The sequence below is a fragment of the Penaeus monodon genome, chromosome 25 (genome assembly GCF_015228065.2).
Source record: "Penaeus monodon isolate SGIC_2016 chromosome 25, NSTDA_Pmon_1, whole genome shotgun sequence".
NCBI lineage: Eukaryota > Metazoa > Arthropoda > Malacostraca > Decapoda > Penaeidae > Penaeus > Penaeus monodon.
Genome location: NC_051410.1, coordinates 6,694,264 through 6,694,549, shown reverse-complemented (window position 1 = coordinate 6,694,549; position 286 = coordinate 6,694,264). Strand labels below are relative to the sequence as shown.

The following is a 286-nucleotide window of genomic DNA, read 5'->3' as shown; positions in this document are numbered from 1 at the left end:
TCTTCGGCATTCCCAACAGCATGGCGGGAGGGTACCTCGGAGGGGCAGCCGGCCTGGGGGCTGGCCTCCCCCCCCTGCCCACCGAAATACTCATGGATGAATACATGTTCGGTCGCAGAAGGCAGGTGAGTCAGCGGCATTTCTACGCAGGGTAGCGCAGGGTTTCCTACGTATAGTAGGTGTGCATATTAGGTGTATTTTGTATTATTTCCTACGTATATTAGGTGTTTCCTATGTATAGTAGTGCGTGAAATAGGCAACCATTTAAGTAAACTTCTAAATCATA

The 286-nt window shown here is 49.7% G+C and overlaps 1 protein-coding gene across 1 annotated transcript in view; it reads left to right on the top strand.

The window, feature by feature from the left end:
• Positions 1-286, top strand: part of LOC119589429 (pituitary homeobox x-like) — a gene marked incomplete at both ends in the record, with an annotated part of 16,437 nt that continues 16,151 nt past the window's right edge. The window contains 1 exon segment of the mRNA XM_037938038.1: positions 1-125. Within this exon segment, the coding sequence (XP_037793966.1) occupies positions 1-125 (125 nt within the window).